General features: G+C 42.5%; 1 protein-coding gene across 3 annotated transcripts in view; it reads left to right on the forward strand.

Moving 5' to 3' along the window:
- PUS7 (pseudouridine synthase 7) overlaps positions 1–18,145 on the forward strand; it is a 69,040-nt gene that overhangs the window by 13,515 nt on the left and 37,380 nt on the right. For 2 of the 3 annotated variants that reach the window (XM_050782704.1, XM_050782706.1), the window contains exons 2-7: positions 342–771; positions 3,579–3,663; positions 3,796–3,897; positions 7,564–7,708; positions 13,480–13,497; positions 15,166–15,277. In XM_050782704.1, coding sequence (XP_050638661.1) covers positions 342–771; positions 3,579–3,663; positions 3,796–3,897; positions 7,564–7,708; positions 13,480–13,497; positions 15,166–15,277 — 892 coding nt within the window. The remainder of the gene's footprint in view (positions 1–341; positions 772–3,578; positions 3,664–3,795; positions 3,898–7,563; positions 7,709–13,479; positions 13,498–15,165; positions 15,278–18,145) is intronic. The other variant, XM_050782705.1, reaches the window with a different exon arrangement.

The raw sequence follows: 18,145 nt of genomic DNA on the forward strand, positions 1-18,145 counted from the left end.
GTCTTTTTTTTTTTTAGACGATGTCTCACTTTGTCACCCAGGCTGGAGTGAAGTGACACGATCTCAACTCACTGCTACCTCTGCCTCCCAGGTTCAAGCGATTCCCCTGCCTCAGCCTCCCAAGTAGCTGGGACTATAGGTGCCTACCACCACACCCAACTAATTTTTAGTAGAGTTGAGATTTCACCATCTTGGCCAGGCTGGTCTTGAACTTGTGACCTCAAGTGATCCGCCTGCCTTAAGCTCCCCCAAAGTGCTGGGATTACAGGTTTGAGCCACTGCGCCTGGCCTGAAACCAGCTTTTATATAGGTAATTGTTACTTTCTACTCTTCCCTAACAGGTTTTCTTAAATGTTTTCTTGGAGCCTTAAAGATGGAGATGACAGAAATGACTGGTGTGTCGCTGAAACGTGGGGCCCTGGTTGTCGAAGATAATGACAGTGGGGTCCCAGCTGAGGAGACAAAAAAACAGAAGCTGTCGGAATGCAGTCTAACCAAAGGTCAAGTTGGGCTACAGAATGACTTTCTGTCCATCAGTGAAGACGTGCCTGGGCCTCCTGACACTGTTAGTACCGGGAAAGGTGGAAAGAATTCTGAGGCTCAGTTGGAAGACGAGGAAGAGGAGGAGGAAGATGGACTTTCAGAGGAGTTGGAGGAGGAGGAATCAGAGAGTTTTGCAGACATGATGAAGCATGGACTCACTGAAGCTGACGTAGGCATCACCAAGTTTGTGAGTTCTCATCAAGGGTTCTCAGGAATCTTAAAAGAAAGGTACATTTAGTTTATATATAAAGTTATTTTGATTGTATTAGATTTCTTTAGAAAGAAATTAACTTTATATTCTTCCTCTTAGCTTTCTGTCTCCAAGGATTGTTTATACTGCTGGTCAAAAGGAATGGATAGGATGAAGGAAACCTACCTGAATAAATAGCCTTGGATTTTAAAATTTTAATTAATTAATTTTTTCCCTTTTTTTGAGAGAGGGTCTCACTCTGTCACCCAGGCTGGCATGCAGTGATACAATCATGCTTCAAATAAATTCATTCATGAAGGCGCAGTGGGTCACGCCTGTTATCCCAGCATTTGGGAGGCCAAGGCGGGTGGATCACTTGAGGTCAAGAGTTTGAGACCAGCCTGGTCAACGTGGTGAAACCACATCTATACTAAAAATATGAAAATTAGCCGGGCGTGGTGATGGGCACCTGTGGTCCAAGCTACTCGGGAGGCTGAGGCGAGAGAATTGCTTGGAGGTGGGAGGTGGAGGTTGCAGTGAGCTGAGATCATATCACTGTGTTCCAGCCTGGGCAACAGAGCAAGACTCCATCTCAAAAAATATATAAGTAGATAAATAAATTCATTAAATGGTTTCAGGTTTTCTCCTGAGTTTTTTTTTTTTTTTTTTTTTTTTTTTTTTTTTTTTTTGAGACAGAGTCTTGCTCTGTCACCCAGGCTGGAGTGCAGTGGCCGGATCTCAGCTCACTGCAAGCTCCGCCTCCCGGGTTCACGCCATTCTCCTGCCTCAGCCTCCCGAGTAGCTGGGACTACAGGCGCCCGCCACTTCGCCCGGCTAGTTTTTTTTTTTTTTTGTATTTTTTAGTAGAGACGGGGTTTCACCGTGTTAGCCAGGATGGTCTCGATCTCCTGACCTCGTGATCCGCCCGTCTCGGCCTCCCAAAGTGCTGGGATTACAGGCTTGAGCCACCGCGCCCGGCCTCCTGAGTTTGTTTTATAATCTTAAACTCTTTTTTCATTTGAGTGTGCCACAACTATGATAGAAGAAGGTAGTCTTTGGGGCCAGGTGGATCCCAGTGTGAAGTTCGCTACTTAATAGTTACTTAGCCTCTCTGAACCTCAGCATCCTCATTTAAAAAATAGATCAGGCCAGGCACGGTGGCTAACACCTGTAAGCCCAGCACTTTGGGAGGCCGAGGCAGGCAGATCACTTGAGGTCAGGAGTTCAAGACCAGCCTGGCCAACATGGTGAAACCCCGTCTTTACTAATAGTACAAAAATTGGCCTGGCATGATGGCACGCGCCTGTAACTCCAGCTAGTTGGTAGGCTGAGGCAGGAGAATCACTTGAACCCGGGAGGCGGAGGTTGCAGTGAGCTGAATTGAGTCACTGCACTCCAGCCTGGGCAACAAAGCAAGACTGTCTCAAAAAAATAAAATAAAATAAAATAGGGCCAGGCGCAGTGGCTCACGCCTGTAATCCCAGCACTTTGGGAGGCTGAGCAGGTGGATCACTAGGTCAGGAGATCGAGACCATCCTGGCTAACACAGTGAAACCCTATCTCTACTAAAAATACAAAAAATTAGCCGAGCGTGGTGGTAGGCGCCTGCAGTCCCAGCTACTCGGGAGGCTGAGGCAGGAGAATGGCATGAACCCTGGAGGCAGAGCTTGCAGTGAGCCAAGATCACGCCACTGCCCTCCAGCCTGGGCGACAGAGCGAGAATCCATCTAAAAAATCAATAAATAAAAATAAATAAATAAAATAAAATAAAATTTAAAAATGGATCATATTGCCACATTGGGGTTGTTGAGGATTTTGAATAATGCATATAAAATATTTAACATAAAGGTAAGCTTCAGGCTAGTTCATGATAGACTTACTGGGTTCTGATTGAATTAACCATACACCATATTTTGTAGTTTAATGTAGTGTGGACTCTCTGAATAGTCATAGGGTAATGTTAATAAGCTTTTGTTTTTGCATTTCTCTGGAAGAATATTCTAGAAGCTAAGAGGGTCTTTTCTTTAAGTTCTCGTATAAAACTTAAGCCAAGGTATGGTTCGGCATTCATTAAGAAACCAAAAAAGGCCAGGTGTGGTGATTCATGCCTATAATCCCAGCACTTTGGGAGGCCAAGGCGGAAGGATCAGTTGAGGTCAGGAATTTGAGACCAGACTGGCCAAAATGGTGAAACCCCATTTCTACTAAAAATATAGAAATTAGCTGGGCGTAGTGGCACGTACCAGTAATCCCAGCTAGTCGGTAGGCTGAGGCAGGAGAATCACTTGAACCCAGGACACAGAGGTTGCAATGAGCAGAGATCGAGCCACTGCACTCCAGTTTGGGCAACAGAGCAAGACTCCATCTCAAAACAAACAAAACACACCCCAGAAAAAATAACTCCATGTGATTTTGCACTGAATTTTTTTTTTTTTTTTTTTTTTGAGAAGGAGTGTCGCTCTGTTGCCCAGGCTGGAGTGCAGTGGCCAGATCTCAGCTCACTGCAAGCTCCGCCTCCCGGGTTTACGCCATTCTCCTGCCTCAGCCTCCCGAGTAGCTGGGACTACAGGCGCCCGCCACCTCGCGGCTAGTTTTTTGTATTTTTAGTAGAGATGGGGTTTCACTGTGTTAGCCAGGATGGTCTCGATCTCCTGACCTCGTGATCCGCCCGTCTCAGCCTCCCAAAGTGCTGGGATTACAAGCTTGAGCCACCGCGCCCGGCTGAAGTTTTTTTTTAATTCCTTGTTTTGCACAGTAGTAAGGCTTACCGTTGATCAAGTTTATCCTAAAATTAATGGAAAACAGGATGTTAATTATCTGAAAGTTCATGTTTTCTTTTCATCAGATACTCCGACTTCGTTGTTCATGAAATAGGAAAAGATGGACGGATCAGCCATTTGAATGACTTGTCCATTCCAGTGGATGAGGAGGTAGAAGTAGCTCTTTAGCAAATGTCACCTACTGTATAAAAATAGCACTTCCTAGAGATTTAGAAATTTAGAGCTTTACTAAACTTGAATTCTGTGTATGATTCATTGTGAGTTCTCATGGTTCTTTTAAAGGACCCTTCAGAAGACATATTTACAGTTTTGACAGCTGAAGAAAAGCAGCGATTGGAAGAGCTCCAGCTCTTCAAAAATAAGGAAACCAGTGTTGCCATCGAGGTAAATAATGCAAAAATATATGAAAAATTTTTTAGGATTTTAGTTGCTTTTTGGGTGGATGTTAAGTGTTTATGGAAAAAATTACAATGGTTAACAAAGGGTGACTTTGCTCTATTGGATCTAAAGGGTATTACACTAAAAACTTTTTTTATTGGGGCAAATAACTAGTATCCCAGATAAACTGTAGCCCCCCAAAAGTTACATTTTTGTTTAAAAACATTTTTATTTGGGTACAGTGTTACATGCTACTCCGAAGTCCTAGCTACTCTGAAGGCTGGAGCCAGAGGTTTATTTGAGCCCAGGAATTGAATACTAGCCTGGACAACATAGTGAAACACCATCTCTGAAAAAAAATTTAGGGACCACAAATTAACAACAACATGTGTTGTTTAGAATCACAGAGTAACAATTGTACCATGTCTCTTGTAACAGGACCACCATTTGCTGCCTGTCAGGTGTGTCACCCAGGTCAGATTCTGGCTTCAACAGCTTCTTGGTCTCAGTTGGGACTCTGGGAAGGGGAAAAAATGGGGAAAGGAAGTAGGGGAGCATTTATTTGCCCATCCTGGGTCGATTCTGCTGTTTGAAGAAAAGAAGAGCTCAGCTACTAAACAGAATAGTAAATGTTGTTGTTAAAACTTTTGTTCGCTGGGCACGGTGACTCACACTTGTAATCCCAGCACTTTGGGAGGCCAAGGTGGGTGGGTCACTTGAGGTCCGGAGTTTGAGACCAACCTGGCCAACATGGCAAAACCCCATCTCTACTAAAAATACAAAAAAATTGCTGGGCATGGTAGCGCGGGTCTGTAGTCCCAGCTACTTGGGAGGGTGAGGCAAGAGAATCATTTGAACCTAGGAGACAGAGGTTGCAGTGAGCAGAGATCATACCGCTGCACTCCAGCCTGGACGACAGAGCGAGACTCCATATCAAAAAAAAAAAAAAATTATGTTAAATTAATTTTGTACTACATTTTAATGTTACGGGGTTTTTGGTTGTCTGAAATTTCCCCTCCCATCACTTCTACTTAGTAAGTGTACTACAACTTTTCAGAATTCATTATCTGCCCCTTGTCTCCTTTCCCACCTGAGCTTTCCAAAAGTGTGTGGTATTGCAATGTTAGAAATCTTCAATTACTGACAAAATCTTTAGACAAAACCTTTAGCAATGCCAAGAAGAAAATTTCTGGCAGATTTCTAGAGCAATCCAGAAGGATGGTCCAGGTTTCCTTTGCTTGAACAATGCAGAGGTTTATCTTAGGCTTATAATATGTATTTTTGTATACATGTGGTAATATTTACTATTGTCTTAAAAACTGAGGTTTTCCCATCTACTGAAAGTCTTTATGTTTAAAAGGCATAAACTATGGGCAAGTTTCCTCATTTGTAAAATGAAGATGAAGGACTTTCTGAGTTTTTGAGGTCTAAACATGTATTCATATACACAAACTATCATTCTCCTTGCTATCAGTAATTTCAGATCTAGACTCACTTTTTGCTCTGAAGAAGTCATTTACCTGTAATTGTAATGTAGTTCGGTGGGTTTTTTTCATTTTTTATTTTCTTGAAGTATCATCAAGTTGCTGGGCGCGGTGGCTCACACCTGTAATCCCAACACTTTGGGAGGCCGAGGCAGGTGTATCACCTAAGGTCAGGAGTTCGAGATCAGCCTGACCAACATGGAGAGACCCCATCTCTACTAAAAATACAAAAAATTATCCGGGCGTGGTGGCATGTGCCTGTAATCCCAGCTACTCAGGAAGCTGAGGCAGGAGAATCACTTGAACCCAGGAGGTGGAGGTTTCAGTGAGCCAAGATTGTGCCATTGCACTCCAGACTGGGTAACAAGAGCGAAACTCCGTCTCAAAAAAAAAAAAAAGTTTCGTCAAGTTTAGCTAGTAGCAGTTGCAGTGTATCTTGATGTTTTCAGCTTGCAGGTTACAACCCATTAATGGGTCATGAAATCAGTTTAGTAGTGGATCTCAACCAGCATTTTTAAAAAATGAAATAAAATAAGGGCTGGGCACAGTGGCTCAGGCGTGGAATTCCGGCACTTTGGGAAGCTGAGGTGGGCAGATCGCTTGAATTTGGGAGATCGAGACCAGCCTGGGCAACATGGCGAAAACGCCATCTATACAAAACATAAAAAAATTAGCTGGGGCCGGGCGTGGTGGCTCAAGCCTGTAATCCCAGCACTTTGGGATGCCAAGACGGGCGGATCACGAGGTCAGGAGATCAAGACCATCCTGGCTAACACGATGAAACCCCGTCTCTACTAAAAAATACAAAAAAACTAGCCAGGCAAGGTGGCGGGTGCCTGTAGTCCCAGCTACTCGGGAGGCTGAGGCAGGAGAATGGCATGAACCCCGGAGGCAGCCGAGATCCGGCCACTGCACTCCAGCCTGGGCGACAGAGCCACACTCCTTCTCAAAAAAAAAAATTAGCTGGGCATGGAGGCACATGCCTGTAGTTCCAGCTACTGGAGAGGCTGAGATAGGAGGATGGCTTGAGCCTGAGAGGCAGAGGTTGCAGTGAGCCAAGGTCGCATCACTGCACTCCAGCCTGGGTGACAGAGCCAGACCCTGTCTCAAAAAATATATATTATAATAACAATAAAATAGAAAATATTTGTGCATTGCAAATAGTAAGTATCAATCTTACTTTGTGAATTTTTTTTCGATTCTTAAAATAGGCATATATATACACATTTATGGTTATGTTTAGTAAAGAGGGAAAATGTCTCAGTATGAGATGCACTCACAAACTGAAAATATCATGTAACTAGTGCGTTTATATCATGTTGATTTTACTGTGAACCCATGTGCTAGAACTTCATTATAAAATAATTTAGAATAGAATTCAATAGGAAGCAGCTGTAGGTTGGATTGTTCTAAGGACTGAGCTTCTGACATACCAAAAGGCCTAGTTTTGCCTGCATTTTCACGTAGGAGCCTAAGGTGTCTGTCCAGCAGAGACCCTGAGAGAGAGCATCTGGGTTGGTGGCTCCTGGGTTTGACAGCCTGGATTTCAAATCCAGCTCTACCACCTTCCAGCTATATAGCCGTAGACACAATTCCTCACTTCTAAATAGATATAATGGTGTTATGATGGAGAGATTACAAAGGTTAAATAAAATGATGACCGAAGTACTTTGTACAGTGTCTGGCAGATGGATGTGCTCCATCAACAGGCTCCCAGGATTTGCAATATTGGGAAGCTCTGAAATATTTCTGAGACTGGGCATGGTGGCTCACGCCTGTAATCTCAGCACTTTGGAAGGCCGAGACAGATGGATCACCTGAGGCCAGGAGTTTGAGATCGGCCTGGCCAACATGGTGAAACCCCATCTCTACTAAAAGTACAAAAACTAGCCAGGCATGGTGTCACATGCCTGTAATCCCAGCTACTCAGGAGGCTGAGGCAGGAGAATCCCTTGAACCCAGGAGGCGGAGGTTGCTGTGAGCTGAGATCACTCCACTGCACTCCAGCTTGAGCGACAGAGCAAGACTCTGTCAAAAAATAAAAATAAAAGATTTTTGAAATTGTACGCAGGCACTTTTGTTATTTTGAGTAGTTAATAAGGTGAGCAGCGTTTTTACTAATTCACTGTATTACTTCCCTATTTAATGTTTGTTAACTTAGTGGTGTTGCTATCTGTTTTTTTAATAGGTTATCGAGGACACCAAAGAGAAAAGAACCGTCATCCATCAGGCTATCAAATCTCTGTTTCCAGGATTAGAGACAAAAACAGAGGATAGGGAGGGGAAGAAATACATTGTAGCCTACCACGCAGCTGGGAAAAAGGCTTTGGCAAGTAGGTGTCTATGGGCGGCTTCTTCTGCCAGGCAGCCGTGAGCGGCAGGCCCGGCTCCTCGTTAGCCTTGCCTGTTCATGTTCAAGGGCTACTGTAGTGCTGCTCAGAGAACAATATTGATCATGTCCCTCCTTCAGAGAGGGTGAGTATTGTCACTTCAGATGCCAGTGCAGCCCAGCAGCCTGCCTGGCAAGGGGCATTAGGTCTTCTATGTGAGTAAAGATTTGCTGAAATTATAGTAGTGCCTGAGAGTCTTAGGAATTTGATATGTTCCCTGAAGAGCAGAGCATACTGAGTGGCAATTCAAGAAGAAAATAGAAGCATTATTGCTCATTCTGTGTTCTTCATGGAGGAAAGAAAGCTTTCAGATGAACAAAAAATGCTTGTCACCTATCCCAGTGGCACATTTTTTGCGAGGCCCCTATATATTTGTGTTTTTTTTTTTGGAGACAGAATCTCCCTCTGTCCCCCAGGCTGGAGTGCAGTGACACCATCTCAGCTCACTGCAACCTCCACCTCCCGGGCTCACGCCATTCTCCTGCCTCAGCCTCCCTAGTAGCTGGGACTACAGACACCCACCACCACACCTGGCAAATTTTTTTGTAGTTTTAGTAGAGACGGGATTTCACTGTGTTAGCCAGGATGGTCTCAATCTCCTGACCTCGTGATCTGCCTACCTTGGCCTCCCGAAGTGCTAGGATTACATGCGTGAGCCACCGCGCCCAGCCAAGGCCCCTATATTGAAAGAGGCTTATTTTTTGCCAGGCCCCTATATTGAAAGAGCTTTTGCTTTCCAACTGTATCTTCTTCAGTCACACATAAAAAATACAGAATATATGGAAAGACACCCTTTTGTCTCAGCCCATCTTTTGTCGTCTGTCATTCATTTGAAATGGGCATATTCCCAATGAGTGACCGATATTTATGTTCTGATAAATATCTGTGTTTTCTACAGCCACAAAAGTTTCTATTTGCATATAACCTTTCAGGAAAATTAGGTAATTTTTTTCTTTTACCTACCAAATTGACAGATAAAATTTAAATGAAAATTACAACAAGAAAAAGTTACTTCCTTACCCTCCTCTCCTACCAGTGGTGACCTGTATTAATGAACAGTTATTCCCAGATATATATGTTGGGGCAAAATTCTAAGACCATATGACAAAAACCTGTTTGTTTATTAGGGCTCTGTCAGTATTCTTTTAGGTTAATTCAACAGTTAATACTGTGATGGATGAAGCCTTAATTGCTTATAACCATGTTTCTAGTGAAATGAGAGGGTGTAACAAAAAAGAGAACAGGAGAAAAGCTTAGCTGTGCCTGAAGAAATAATCTAGTCAAGTCAGCAAGTCTGGATAGTGCTATAGAATGAGATACCTAAGCAGTTCCGGAGGAAGAGGTGGGGATCAGAGGCCAGTTTTCGGTGAACACTGAAAAGAAAAGCCAGATGATATGTCCTGGAACTGCTTGGGGCATGAGTTGTCAATTACTTTTTGCTTCACAAACAATGATGTGGTTGCTGTATGTTTCTTTAATGTCTAGGTCATGGTGTAAAATATCACTGGAGCAGCCTTTTCTCAGCCAAGGTTGTTCAAAGAGGAGTACGCCCAGTGGAAAGTGGTTTGAGCCACTGTTGGTTCAGTTCTCCCAAGGATAGTGTATAGGTAGTAATTACTCTAGATGGAGAGGAGAGGTGACTTGCTACAGACAGCGATGCCTTGGGGCACTTGGTCCTAATTCTGTCAGGGAACCCAGTTGGGAAGGCTGCCAGGGAGTTACTTTTTGTCAAGAAACAGCCCACGTTGGTCAGCAGTGCTGCCCATTATGAAGGCAGGAAGACAAGGCAAGGTCTTATTCTGCTTGGTGTGGTCGTGAGGAAGCAGATTGGAAAAAGCAAAAACTGTTTTTTTTGACAGGTGGCTTTTTGGAAGTAATAATCATTTCTTAGGATGCTAGGTTTTGTGAGAGGATGGGAGGACATTTTCAGACCGAAGCAGCCATTACAGTCTTTCTACCCATCCCCTTCATTAAACACGGTGCCAGGTCTCTCATGTGGTGTTTTTATCCACGTTTTCTCTGCTTATGCCACACCTACCTTTCATTTTTTGTTGTTACAAAGTTTCCTTAAGATTCTACAAGTGAAGTGCTGAGCTGTAGAGCTGTGTCATGTGAACCACCCTTCCCCATTTTCCTTTGGGCACCTTCAGTAAGATAGGAATTTCTCACTTTAAAAAGAAGCAAGAAGGAAGTCAGATTGGATCAACCCCACTTGTAGAGAGAACCACACTTCTTGAGCTTGTGGTGTTGTGGCATTTATTCAAAGATGGACTAAATCTCTGCCATCTGAGCTGTTCTCTCCCACCTCCTCATGGAAGGCCACCCCTGGCCTGCATTCATCTTTTACAGACCCCACTCTTCCCAAGCTGAGAGTGGCCTAAAGTGAACACCCCTAGGAAAGGAAGAAGAGCTGGTATCCAGAGATTATTGTTCATGGCCCTCTACCAGTGACAGCTTGGCCTCCTGAGCCGTCTTGCCTAGCATTTGAATGATTTAGCTTTTAAAGTATCATTACAAAGCTTTGTAATTTACAATTTTTTTTTAGCTGTATTACTACCAGATCCTGATATAAATTGTTATTGGTGGGTTATACATTATCTAGCAGATTCACAATATTCTTTTTTTTTTTTTTTTTTTTTTTTTTTTTTTGAGACGGAGTCTGGCTCTGTCACCCAGGCTGGAGTGCAGTGGCGCGATCTCGGCTCACTGCAAGCTCCGCCTCCCGGGTTTACGCCATTCTCCTGCCTCAGCCTCCCGAGTAGCTGGGACTACAGGCGCCCGCCACCTCGCCCGGCTAGTTTTTTGTATTTTTTAGTAGAGACGGGGTTTCACTGTGTTAGCCAGGATGGTCTCGATCTCCTGACCTCGTGATCCGCCCGTCTCGGCCTCCCAAAGTGCTGGGATTACAGGCTTGAGCCACTGCGCCCGGCCCACAATATTCTTAACCTGAACTTTTCTCAGATAGAACTGTGCATCCTAAAACATAGATGTGGTAGATTCTAAATCATGGTGCCCAAACACCACAAATTACCAACTATTTAAACTCAGACATTATTTTATGTGTTCAGCCAGTCTCATAGGGCACATTGCTTTACCTACCAAAGTGTATATATGGTCTTTTTTTGAAAATACTATCTAAATGTTATAATCTAAACTATTATAACATTACTGATAATTTATATTTTGAGACAGATAGTATACATTCCAAATGCCTCTAAGAACATAATTGTTAAAGACTTTATGTAAAAAAAGAAAATTCAGCCATGTGATATGTATAGGTTCTCTATACTTTCTGAATTGAATTGTCCCCAGGAGGGATCCCTGTGTGTAGGAATCCATAGAGACTCAGAAGGAAGAGCCAGACAGGTACAAAGAAGCTCTCTGGGAAAGACTGGTATTATGGAATCCACAGGAATAGGGAATCGCAATAATCAGAGTGGTCAGTGGACTACCATTGCTTCCATTCCTGTAGCAATGGAAAATGCTACAGGTAGATCCAGCAAGATAATTACTCTGAAGCCTGTCTATCAGTTTAGCAACATGGAAGTTGTTGGTGTTTTTTCAGCAGAGCATTCTAGTGGAATGATGAGGTTGGAAACCAGTTTACACAGTAGGTCGAGATGGAAGGTAGTTTATACAGACTGCTTTTTTGAATAACCTGCAAAGAGGAGAAGAAGGGAACATGATTAAGGAGAGAGGAACATGGGTTAGGCTTTTAAGATGGAAGAGCTGTGAGTTATTTATATATGCAAGGGAGACAATGGAGGGCCGGGCGCAGTGGCTCACGCCTATAATCCCAGCACTTTGGGAGGCCGAGGCGGGCAGATCACTTGAGGCCTGGAGTTCCAGACCAGTCTGGCCAAAACCTTATCTGTATAAAAAGAAAAATGTATGTTTTCAAAAAAGAAAGAGACAACGGAGAGGGAAGGTGAAAATTCAGGGAGGAGAATAACAAACTAAAGGTAATGGGTGGAGTAGAATCCCTGAAAAAACTGAAGGTTGGTGTACAGGGGTGCGATGGTGGGAATGACCTTGAATAAGAAGGAAAGAATGTTCTGCATGCTACCCCATCTTTTCATCTTTCTCAGCTAGAAACATTTTTCCTTCCTTATTCATGGAGATCTCCGTGCTCAATAAATGAAACTTCCTGAACTTGGTTTCCCTTTTATCTGGTTTCCATTTCTGCTAGACTGGGACTGCCTTGTCAGGCCCTCAGAAGCTGGAAGCAGCCTTCTTCAAATAGGAATCATATTACCCAGCTTGGGAATTCTGTGCATTTGCAGTATAAATCAGTGTCTCAAAAATGTCTGCAAGTTATTTTAAATTCACTCATAAAGCTAAGTATATGCTGCTTAGCATTCTTAGGGGGTGGAATTTTATAAAGTCACACAAATTGCCCAAAATAAATGGAGACTCATTGATTTTTCTGTTATTTAAAATATTTCCAGTTAATCAATGCATATACTTAACTATTTTTTATATTGAGTGCACTTAGAAAAAGAATACATACTTGTATCTGTTGTTTGCAAAGGAGATAATTGTATGCATGCTCAGTGCTTGGATTTGCTAAATAGAAGATGCATGCTTGTGAGCCAAAACTCATACTCTGTTGTCATGGTTTCTCTTAAGGTATAGCAGCATTTAGTTTTTGAGTCTTGTGGCTTCATTTATTTCTTGCCATTATACTTATTATGAATACTCTGAAGAGGTAGTTGAGAAAAATGTAGCTACACTTCCTCAGCTTTTATCACAAGTGTTTTTAAAGTTTTTATTATGGACATTTTCAAACTTGCAGACAAATAGAGGAAATAATATATGGAACCTATGTACCCATAAACCATCTTAAAGATTATCAACATTCTGTTGTTTTATTGATCTATTCTTCCTACTTTTTTTTCTTGCTGGAGCATTTTAAAGGAAATTCTACATAGCATGGCTTTTCACTCATAAATATTTAAGTATGTATTTGCCAGATGAGGACTGAAACCCCAAACTATTAACACATCCAAAAACATCAACAATAATTTCTTCCTATCACATACCTATTGCATATTTGGTTTTGCTGTATCTCAAAAATGTCTGTCTTATATACAGATGGCTTGTTCAAAGAATGTTAAAAACAAGGTCAGAACATTGCACTCATTGATAAGCCTCTTAAGTCATCTCTTAAATCTTTTTTAATCTGTAAAGAACTTAGCTGTTTTCTATAATATTTAACATTTTTCAAATTTAAAAGCCTTTATAATTCAATGCAAAAAATTCATGAAACCCGGAAAAGTACAAAGCAAAGCAATAATTACTTGTAGTCTCACTATCAAAAGAAAAGATACAAATAGCATTTTGGTACATGTCCTTCCATATTTAAGAAAACAAATCTCTTTTTGGGGAAGCATTTACTATCCTTAAACCTTTTGCTTCAGGCCATGGGTACAGACAGTGCAGCTCTGAGGATGAACTAACATGCCCATTGTGAAGGGATTGAGACAAGGAGGCTGTACCTGTAGGAGAGTTTTCTACTTGTTCACTGTTTGCCTCTAAAACATTCCATTGTTAATGTCTAAATCGCTGTTAACCCACCGTATAACTACCGGGTGCTGTAGAAGTCCTCAGTGTAAACTTATCATGCGATCATTTGCATGTTCACCTCTAAAGCACTTTAATATTATCAATTAAACATTGCTCTTTTGTGCTCTTTATGCTGTGCATTTGGACAGAGGTCAGAACTGCAGCAGGTAAGAGCATTTGGCGTTTCATGTAGATAAAGTGAAATGCCAAAGATTTTGTCACAAGTACTAAGTATAGACAACTTTGCTTAACTGATAATGAGCTGGAAGGAAAACCGAAAATGATATTCCTACTCAACAGTTTTCTGAAGAACTTGTGAGGAATTCACACCAAGAACTAAAGAAATACTTGTAATACTTTTCTGTCCAAGACAGAAAAAACTCACATATTTATCAAGAAGGAAGGGTGATTCACTAGGCATACATGCTATGGCAGTTTTCTGAAATGGTTTATGGATTCTTTTGTTCTTTTCATTGTAGCTTAAATCACTAACTTACCAAACAGTGCTTTTGCCTTGACAAAGCCAGGTATCGAAAGTACCAACTTCAGTACCAGCAGTATCTTAAGCCTCTGAAGATAAAGGATTCATGAGTTCATGAGAAAGGATTGTTTTTAAAAGAAGAGGACTCTTTCTAGGAATTGTTGTATGAAACATTTTTTCAGCTTTTCTTTCGTGGAGTTACAGTAATCAGATGAACTAGATGTATTGTTTAAGTAACAACTGCAGCTCTATGCCACAAAAGACTCATGAATGTTATTGTACAGTGTCTGTAAAGTGCAGTTTGGGCTTACATATTTTTCCCAAAGTACTTAAATAAAAATATACACACTTTGAGCAGCTTAAATCTAAATCATATATATGTATGTGTGTCTATATATGTGTGTGTATATATGTATATATATACATGCATACTTTTTTTTTTTGTTTTTGAGACGGAGTCTCGCTCTTGTTGCCCAGGCTGGAGTGCAATGGCATGATCTTGGCTCACTGTAACCTCCGCCTCCCAGGTTCAAGCAGTTCTTTTGCTTCAGCCTCCAAAGTAGCTGAGATTACAGGCACCCGCCACAACGCCCAGCTAATTTTTGTATTTTTAGTAGAGACGGGGTTTTACCATGTTGGCTGAGCTGGTTTCAAACTCCTGATCTCAGGTGATCTGCCTGTCTCAGCCTCCTGAAGTGCTGGGATTACAGGCATGAACCACCGCACTCGGCCTAAATCTTAGATTTTTTAACACAGGATTGAACAGCTGAAGTAACACTAGCTGCTCAGAAGTTAGCATTTAACCTGGCTTAATTTTTTTATGTTCTGTTTTTTAATTTAAAATATTTTTCTTTTATTTATTTTTTGAGACAGGGTCTTGCTGTATCACCCAGGCTGGAGGGCCGTAGCATGATCTCGGTTCACTGCAGCCGCCACCCGCCGGGTTCAAGTGATCCTCCCACCTCAGCCATCTGAGTAGTTGGGACCACAGGTGTGCATCACCATGCCTGGCTATTTTTAGTGGAGATGGGTCTTGCCATGTTGCCCAGGCCAGTCTTGAACTCCTGAGCTCAAGCCATCTGTCTGCCTTGGCCTCCCAAAGTCCTGAGATTACAGATGTGAGCCACCGTGCCCAGCCACATTTTAGCTTTTTATTTTTAATATGGATAGATAATATTAAGTGTCCAATTATAGGAAATGTAATACCTCTAGTCCACACAGCTATAACCACTTAACCTATATTTCTTTATCAGACTAGAACTGATTTCCCACTCAAAGGTTCTATAGCGAAAAATGAGCTCTTACACATAACTTTTACTATGGTGTATATAACGTTAATTTTTTTGCTTTCAAGATCCAAGAAAACATTCTTGGCCAAAATCTAGGGGAAGTTACTGCCACTTTGTGCTATACAAGGAAAACAAAGATACCATGGATGCTATTAATGTACTCTCCAGATACTTAAGGTGAGTTACTGTTGTTGTGCCTATACAAAATCAAAGCAACAGAAATGTATATTCCTTTTTCCATGCTAATGGAAAAAGGAGCAGGAGGAGCACGGAAGCAAACGCTCCTCCCAATGATAGTTTTTCTTTCTTTTTTTTTTTAGACAGTCTCACTCTATCACTCAGACTGGAGTGAATGATGGTATGACCATGGCTCACTGCAGCCTTGACTTCCTGGGCTCAGGCATTCCTCCCACCTTACCCTCCCGAGTAGCTAGGATTACAGGCATATGCCACAATGCCAGGCTAATTTTATTAGGTTTTAAAAACAGAGTCTCACTATATTGCCCAGGCTGGTCTTGAACTGCTGTGCTCAAGCAGTCCTCACACTTCAGCCTCCCAAAGAATCACCGATTGGCCTGGCACAGTGTGGCTCACGGCTGTAATTCCAGCACTTTGGGAGGCCAAGGCGGCAGATCATGAGGTCAAGAGATAGAGACTATCCTGGCCAACATGGTGAAACCCCGTCTCTACTAAAAATGCAAAAAATAGCTGGGCGTGGTGGTGTGCGCCTGTAGTCCCAGCTGCTCAGGAGGCTGAGGCAGGAGAATTGCTTGAATCTAGGAGGCAGGTTGCAGTGAGCCGAGATCGTACCATTGCACTCCAGCCTGGCAACAGAGCAAGACTCCGTCTCAAAAAAATAAATAAATAAATAAAACCACCGATCACGGATAGGAGGTGCCTTGTTTCCTCCAGGCATGAGCCACTGTGCCAGGCCGTGAGGATAGTTTTCTTAGGCAATGGATGAATTAATTTTTTTGACCCCCACATGCATAGTGCTAATAATTCAAGATGAAAATTCCATAAGTAAATGATTCGCATGCAGTTGAGAGTTACCAATCCATGTGGCTGAAAATATAAAAATTAACTTTCTCTTTTGAAAGCCTATACTTTATCTTTGACGTGGTTGCAGAGGTTGGTTTTGCCAGACTGGTAGCTCTCAATTCCTGGAGACTGACTAAACCTGAGACCGGTCTGATTTTCTCACAGGAAGGTAAATATAGCAGAGACTGGATCTCTGGGGATCGGCAAGGTGCCAAAGCTTTTCTTAAAAATGGAAGTGGCTACACACCACAGCAAGTCTGTATGCTGTGGAAATTTGGTCTCCAATATATATATAACTCATTTTAAATATGGTAACACAGTGTATTAGTTTGCTAGGACTTCTATAACAAAATACCACAGACCAGGTGGCTTAACAGAAATTAATTTTCTTTTTTTTTTTTTTTTTTTTTTGAGACGGAGTCTCGCTCTGTCACCCAGGCTGGAGTGCAGTGGCGCAATCTCGGCTCACTGCAAGCTCCGCCTCCCGGGTTCACGCCATTCTCCGGCCTCAGCCTCCCGAGTAGCTGGGACTACAGGCGCCCGCCACTGCGCCCGGCTAATTTTTTTCTATTTTTAGTAGAGACGGGGTTTCACCATGGTCTCGATCTCCTGACCTTGTGATCCGCCCGCCTCGGCCTTCCAAAGTGCTGGGATTACAGGCGTGAGCCACCGCGCCCGGCCCAGAAATTAATTTTCATATGCTTCTCAAGGCTAGCAGTCCCAAGCTCAAGGTGTCGGCAAGTTTGTTTTTTTTTTCCGGAAGCCTCTCTCCTTGGCTCACAGATGGCTGCCTTCTCACTGTGTCCTCATGTGGCATTTTCCCTGTGCATGCACACCCTGGTATCTCTGTGGGTCCACATTTCCTCTTATGAGGACACTGGTCAGATTGGATTAGGGCCCACCCTAAACGGCCTCATTTTAACTGAATCACCTCTTTGAAGGCCCTATCTCCAAATACAGTCACATTCTGAGGTCCTGGGCGGGGTCAGAGCTTCAACATACTAATTTTGGGGGAGACACAGTTCAGCCCATAATACACAGTGCCCAATTAAGTAACATTTATTGTGCTGTATTTATTAACTCTCTGGGAGAGAGTCTGTGATACTACACCTGTACCTGAGCCAAAGAGAACAGACTCTTCCTGACAGGAATAGATAGGTGGGGAGGGAGTTCCTCCGAGGTCGGGAGTTGAGGATTGCTCAGGGTTTAAGAAATGCTTCCTGACTTTCCTTCTCATATGGAACGGTTAAGTTTATAAAATACTTCTTAGTTAACTAGGTTACTTACATCTTCATATCAAAACTATTCAGATCCCAGCTTTAGCATTTCATTTGGCTTTTTTCGTTTTTTAATACAAAGCAATAGCAGCATTTTAGGAAAATTCACACAGTCACTTTTTAAAAATTGAAGATGAATTTTCATAGTGGTACATTATACCTCTGGAATGCATTTTTCTTTGTTTTCACTGCCTTATGTAATGAATTGCAGGTGATGGGTAGGAAGTGCGTTGTGGCCTTTTTTGTTGCTGGCTAGCCAAATCTTTGAACAGCATCAGTTATTTACTAATAGCTACAAATGTTTACACTACTAAGAAAGGAATTATTGACTGGGTGCGGTGGCTCACCCCTGTAATCCCAGCACTTTGGGAGGCCGAGGCGGGTGGATCACGTGAGGTCAGGCGTTCAAGACCAGCCTGGCCAACATGGTGAAACCCCGTCTCTATTAAAAATACAAAAAATTAGCCAGATGCAGTTATACCTGTAGTCCCAGCTACTTGGGAGGCTGAGGCAGAATTGCTTGAACCTGGGAGGCAGAGGTTGCAGGGAGCCGAGATTTGTGCCCCTGCACTCCAGCCTGAGTGACAGAGAGAGACTGTCTCAAAAAAAAAAAAAAAAAAAAATTGGCCATCATTTACTTTTTTTTTTTTTAAAGAGACCAGGTCTCAGTATGTCACCCAGGCAGGTGTGTAGTGTGCAGTGGCTGTTCACAGGCATCATCATAGTG

Source organism: Macaca thibetana, chromosome 3 (genome assembly GCF_024542745.1).
Source record: "Macaca thibetana thibetana isolate TM-01 chromosome 3, ASM2454274v1, whole genome shotgun sequence".
In the NCBI taxonomy this organism is placed as follows: domain Eukaryota; kingdom Metazoa; phylum Chordata; class Mammalia; order Primates; family Cercopithecidae; genus Macaca; species Macaca thibetana.